This window comes from Lipotes vexillifer, unplaced genomic scaffold (genome assembly GCF_000442215.2).
Source record: "Lipotes vexillifer unplaced genomic scaffold, Lipotes_vexillifer_v1.1 scaffold1887, whole genome shotgun sequence".
Taxonomy (NCBI): domain Eukaryota; kingdom Metazoa; phylum Chordata; class Mammalia; order Artiodactyla; family Lipotidae; genus Lipotes; species Lipotes vexillifer.
This window is the reverse complement of record NW_006797240.1, coordinates 566,437-572,919: the sequence shown is the minus strand read 5'-3', so window position 1 is coordinate 572,919 and position 6,483 is coordinate 566,437. Positions and strand designations below refer to the sequence as shown.

Sequence of the window (6,483 nt, the reverse complement as noted above, 5' to 3'; positions counted from 1 at the left end):
TGCGTACCGCAAAAAAAAAAAAAAAGAAGAAGCCAGCCTATATATATTTGGGGATAGATTTCCCAATATTAACAAATTTTCAAAAGAATGCCTTCCAAAACCAAAATTCGATTCACATGATTTGAATCACAAAATAACACACTACTGCCACTTCTCAAACATGGATGGATGTATCTATTCTAACTTTCTCAAGGTCAGCTCTCATATAGCTTATTCATAAAAAGTAAACAACTTCAATTCCAGAGTGAAGTGTTATCACATGTACTGAAATTAACATCAAATGTCCCTTAATATGGAACATACTTCTTTTCCAATTTACATTCATACTCACCATTGCTTGTCTCAGAATGTATGGTCAGCTTTCTTCCAATTGGAGATTCATTATTGACGTTAATACCTGTAAAACATTTTAAGTGAAAAATCTTACATTTTCTGTTCTTCGTTTACTTTAGGGTTACTTTTTCCACAGTAAAAAAATGAAGTGTGGAAACTTTTACATTTAAAAAATAAATGTCTTCATATGTAAGTATATAACTTGGCATGTTTCTGCTAAGTTTGTTTGTTTTTTTATTGATTGATTGATTGTCAACTTTGAGGAAGGATAAGACTTAAGGATTACCACAGCAAGTAAGGCGGCACCAAGAGATACTTTTTAGGGAAAGCAGCTTTGCTCTCCATGATGTCAACCTTAAAAGGTTGGGGACACATGTTAGTCAACATCAATGTCCTCAAACAGATCCTCTGTTGCTTGATGCTTTTCCAAAATGGAAATAGATAAATTGTCGGAATTAAAGCACCAGGCCATTCTGAAAGAAACTGAAATTTGATCAATAAAACTGTGCTCAGTTTTTTTTTTTTCCCCAAGAGAGGAGTCAAAAATATGGGTGCAAATAATTTTTTAAAAATCTGAAGTTAATGACTAATATTAAGCTTCTTAACTTGAAAAAGCACCAGGTAGTAAATAAATGGGTGAAAAAAAAGAATTCTAGATTCAAATGCCTTCTCTGCTGTAGGCAGTGTGACCTTCTAGAAGGCAAATGCAACCAAGGCACTCTGCTGCGAAAACCCTGTAATGTCCTTGGTCTTTAGGCTGGAGTCCAAATACCTTAATGGTGTAAATAAAGCCCTTCCAAAACCTTGTCTCTGTCTCTAGCACAGCTGTCCTCCAACCGAACATTATCTGAATACCTTAGAAAACAAACAGGTTCTCTCTCTCACCTCTAGGTATTTCTAATATTCTTTCCTCTCTGACTTTTCTGCCCCATTCCCCGAGTCCGGCTAACTCAAATCTCAGCTTAAACTGTGTCTTCCATCTAGACAGGATTATTCTCACACCACTTTTCAACTGTATTGCAAATGTTTTCTTGGTTGTTTCCTCTAAAAGGACTTCATAGATAACTTTAAGACCACAATCAAACGAGGAAAAATGGATGGATTTGATTACACGATAATAAGAATTTCTAGGCAGTCGAAGACATCAAAACAAAAGCACATATGTGACTGGAGATGACATGTGAAATGTTTAGAACTAAGATAACTACAAGGTATCTTAGAAATTAAAAGGAAAAAGAAAGAGACAACAACTCCAATAGGAAGGAATTAGAAATAGGCATTTTACAAGAGAGGAAATAAAAAGGCTGTTAATATATGAGAAATGAAAATTAAAACCATCATTTAGAATGTCAAACAACCCATGAGAAAGGCAAAAATGTGAAAGCACGTACTGGCAGGGATGTGGGGATATGGGAAGCCTAGGCACTGTGGGTGGCTGTGCAGACTGTACAGTCGCTCTGGCGAGCAGCCTGGCACCGCACAGTCAAATCAGAAAAACGTAGCCTATAACTCAGAAATCCTCAGCCTATGTATATTCCCAGAGAAATTCTCGTTCAAGTCCATAAATAAAAACGCAATGGGTAGTACAGTCATTGAAGCACCTTGCTGCATAAATACTGGTAACAGTAAAAATTGACAGCAGAAGCTAATGTGTACAAACAAAATCATTGTTCCCCCTGACTCACCATTGTCTTTGTTATTCTTCGGGTAAATAACACTGAGCACTTACCATGTGCTAGGTACACGATCTTCAGAGTATTATCTCATTTCATCATTTCACAGGGAAGGAGAGTGAGGCACAGGAAAGCTAAGTAGTTCACACAGCTACTAAGCTACACTGGGCACGACTCAAACCCAGACGCCATTACTCTAGAGTGAGGGTCAGCAAATGATAGCTCACAAGACAAATCGGGCTGGTTGCCTATTTCTGTAAATAAAGTTTTACTGGAACACACCCACACTCGTTCATTATGTATCATCAGGGATACACTTTCATGGTAAAGCAGTAGAGTTGACTGGTTGCAACAGAAACTGTATGGTCTGCAAAGCCTAAAATATTTAATATTTGGTCCTTTACAGATAGAGGTTGCCAATCTCTACTCTAAGGTAGTGCTTTCCAGAACTTTTTCTGTGATGATGGAAATGTTCCATATCTGTGCGGGACAATATGGTCACCACTACGTGCGGCTACTGAGCACCTGAAATGTGACTGTATGACCAGGAAACTAAAATTTCAATTTTAATTTATTTAAATGTAAATAGCCACATGTGGCTAGTGGCTACCATATGTCAAGAACTGTAAAGGGTCTGACAGGTTAGTGTGTCAACGTTGCATAGATGCTGGCTGAAGAAAGGAGGCTTCGGGTCACAGACAAAGGGACTTCATTATTCTCAGCACAGCAGACAACATGTTCACGTCAGCTCCCTTTGCCCCCTCAGTCCCAAGGAAGGGACATGAAAGAGCCCAGGTGGATACAGCACACACAGAGGGTCTGTGCCCCAGCTGAGGAACCCTAAGCACGGGACATCCCATTCTTCATAAGCTGCAAGCAAACCTGCCCCAGAGGGAGACGTTACCATTATTGTACTAGACAGCCAAACAAACCTACCCTCTGCTCCGGAGGGATACTCCATCTCTGTTTTCCAAGGATGTTCACAATACAAACATCCTTGAAAAACCAGCCTGGATCAAAACCTGTCCGTGCCGTTCTTCATGAGATGTATAGAAATGCGAGACCCACAGAGAACTGAACTATCTCCCAACACCACTGTAGATAGCACAGGCCTGCGCACCCCCTTCCACCCCCGCCAATTAACCACTGTACTCTGTCATCATGGGCTTGATGAGCATACCAAAGAGGCTGTATGTAGTATTTTTAGCATCTTCCTGATCTGCCTCACTTTAACTAAAACAGGTTACTTCAAATATAAAATGATGTTATAAAAAAGATCACACAAGGTTGATTCACCTGTTCAAAAATCCAACATTAAAACTTGGGGGAAGAAACCTACCATCTATGGATACGTCACCTTGGATACAGAATTTTAGAGCTGGGAGGCATGTTATCACACAACCATCTAGTCTAACCCCTTGATTTTACAAGTGAAAAACTGAGGCCTAAAGAGATTGAAAAAGTTGATCAAGGTCACCCCTTCTGGTTTATAATACAGCAGGTCTACAACCCATCCACTACTGCATGCCACCTTTAGTTTGCAACGATTCAGAATCTGAACTGAGAAATGCTTCCTTTTAAATCCAGGTTCTGCCACCTTATCGTATCTGTATCCTGGGACAAGTGCTCTAACCTTTGTAAAACTAGATTTTCTCACTTATAAAATGAGACCAATAATAGCACCTACTTCATATGAGCTGTTGTAAGGAATACTGAAAGCACTTAACACTGTCTGGACACATGAAAAGTGCTCAATCCATTTTTTCTATATTGTGTTTTTGGTAAAGAATGGAACAAATATTCCCTGTTATACTGAGAGCATAATTAATGTATGCTATACAGAAGAGCGGGCAATTCCACGGAAATGAGGGATGTATATAAACAAGTAATACTTGAACATTGCTCAGAGCTCAAAGGGCAGTGAGAGAAAATATAAGATAACCATTTCCTAGAGGTAGAAAAATATTTGAAAGATTACTGGCTTGCTCTTCAACTTCCTTTTTAATTTTGCAGATAATCAGCTGTATTACACTGTCCCAGAGGTCCTATAAATGCCCATCCTTCCTCTACTATTATAAGAAACCAGGAAATTAGCAAAAAGCAAAGCAATTTAAGGATTTCATTTAAAAAAATTAACCTTCAAAATCACTGCAACAATTAACAATTCAGCTCTATATTCAATACCAACTATTTCTGCATCTACAGATCCTCTATAACCATCATTGTAACTGATATTCACAATGGTTATGAAGAAAAAGTTAAATTCAAAATAGAATGGCCAAGAAAAAAAAAGAATTTAGTAAATTTTAGTCAAGGTTTGAATCCTAACTCTTAAATAGTTAAATCCTCTGGTATCCAGAAATTTAATTTATAGCAAGCTTCCTACCAAAGCAGATAAACTGACACTCACTATATGTTGTTTTACATTCATTGCTTTTTATTTTTACGATTTTTATTCAAACAATTTTTAACACACTCACATTTACTGGAATCATACTCTGAAAGCTGCTTCCCTTCATGATCAGTCCAAGGAGAGGGTACGATGACATCCTTAGTGAAAAACTAGGAAAATTAAAGTCATAAAATTAGGCATATGAAATATGAAAAGGCAGCTGTGTTAAATAACCATCAAACATGTTACATACTGACTTTATAGTTATATTTTAAAATTTCATACTTAAAAGCACAAATGAGCAAAGGTAAAATGGAAGAAATTTAAAGTATATATAAAGAAAAATGTTAATACTTCAAATCAACCACTTAAATTTGCAAATTAAGCTAAGGTTATTAATCATAAAGAAAATATTTTTCATTTCTCCTCCAATTTTTTTGGAGATGGGGGGAGGCTGACAAAAGGGAGGATGAAGAGGGAAGGAATAAATGGAGATAAATGTATATGTGTAAGCCGGTATCAATAGTGTGCTGGAGCTGGCTTGTCCTGACTCTCAAGATCTAATTATTAAAATTTCAGGAATTCTGTGTATCAATTATCAAACAAAGCCAATATTAAAGTTATATAAACTTAAATAAACTATATTAAAAATAAAGGTAATAAAAACTCAAAATCATCATTTGCTAATTATTTTACCACATTTACCAACATCTATGCTCTTGAGGTTAATTATGTCTTTTGTGTCTGTGTGGTAGAATGCCTACATATAATGGTGTACTGCTACATTTCTTTCCCCATTCAGTGATGTCACATCACTAACTTGAAATTGGCCATGGTTGGAGTATTTACACTATGGACAGCAGCAATCACTAAAACTCATACTCCTCCCACAGTCAGAGGGCCTGTTGTTAATTTACCAGCACACCACTGGCCAGTACACTCAAATGGAGATACAGCATTTGGATAAATGTGTTTCCTCTTTCATTCTGGATATAAAATTAATCAAGTCTAATACAGTAAGTAATACAGTATTTTCCCCTCCCCTCTCTATGTTTTGGAGGTAACTCAGAACATTTTCTTCATACTTTGCTATACCTATGACAAAGAACTAACTTCCTTGACTAAACTACCTATGAAAACATGAAGAAAAGATGTTGAAAAAAGGAGGGGGGGAGGGGGAACAGAGATGATACGGACAATTCCCAGAAAAAAAGGAATATAAAAGACCCACAAACTCAGGAAGCAAAGTATAAGTTCACTGAGAATGAAAGAGATACAAATCCCAATAACAAGATGAATTTTTAAAGTAATAAGAGTAGCACAAATTAAGAAGTTTGATAATAGCCAATATTGCAGATATGAGAAAACAGGCAGTATCATAACGTTGCCAGGAGAATAAATGGGTACAACCTTTTGGGAAGACAATATGGCAAAATCTACCAAAAGCTGAAAACACAAACCCTCTGACTTAGCAAGTTCACAAAGATATATGTACAAGTGTGTTCATTGCAGCATTACTTGTGATAGAAAAAACATTGAACACAACCTACACATCTGTCAATAGGGGCTGGATTAGGCTATGATACATTCATACAATGGAATACTATGTATGCTATTTACTAATAACTGGTACGTGCTGATAATCAAAAAAAAATTCTAAGAAATTATTAAGCAAAAAAGTAAGAGGCAAAACAGTATAAAAATGATGATCCTACTTATGTGCAAATATTTAAAGGACATGTGCTATTATCACACATGTGATCACACGAATCTGAAAGTATACTCAAGAAATTTTACAGTAATTACTTTTAAGGAGCGAGACAGGGAACAAAAGGCTCTTCATTTTCATTTTATATTTTTTCTTTGCAGTTTGTTTTTGTTTTTATTATGTGCATGTATCTATTGTATTTCACATGTATACGTATGAATTTAATTTGTTGCTGATACATTAACTTCTGCTACACTGGCCCTAATCTTCACTCTGAATTCATTTTCTTAAGTTTTCTCCTGAATTTCCCTTTAAAATTAAGTTGAGAATTCGAAAGAGAAAGCATACTTCCCAAAATGTTGGGAAATGGGAAAGAG

General features: G+C 36.4%; 1 protein-coding gene across 1 annotated transcript in view; it reads right to left on the bottom strand.

Moving 5' to 3' along the window:
* Positions 1 to 619: 619 nt before the first annotated feature.
* The window catches only part of LOC103085318 (protein aurora borealis-like), a gene marked incomplete at its 3' end in the record, with an annotated part of 11,885 nt that continues 6,021 nt past the window's right edge, over positions 620 to 6,483 (bottom strand). The window contains exons 3-4 of the mRNA XM_007469231.1: positions 4,487 to 4,568; positions 620 to 687 (exon numbers count right to left, since the gene is read on the bottom strand). Of these exons, the coding sequence (XP_007469293.1) occupies positions 620 to 687; positions 4,487 to 4,568 (150 nt within the window). The remainder of the gene's footprint in view (positions 688 to 4,486; positions 4,569 to 6,483) is intronic.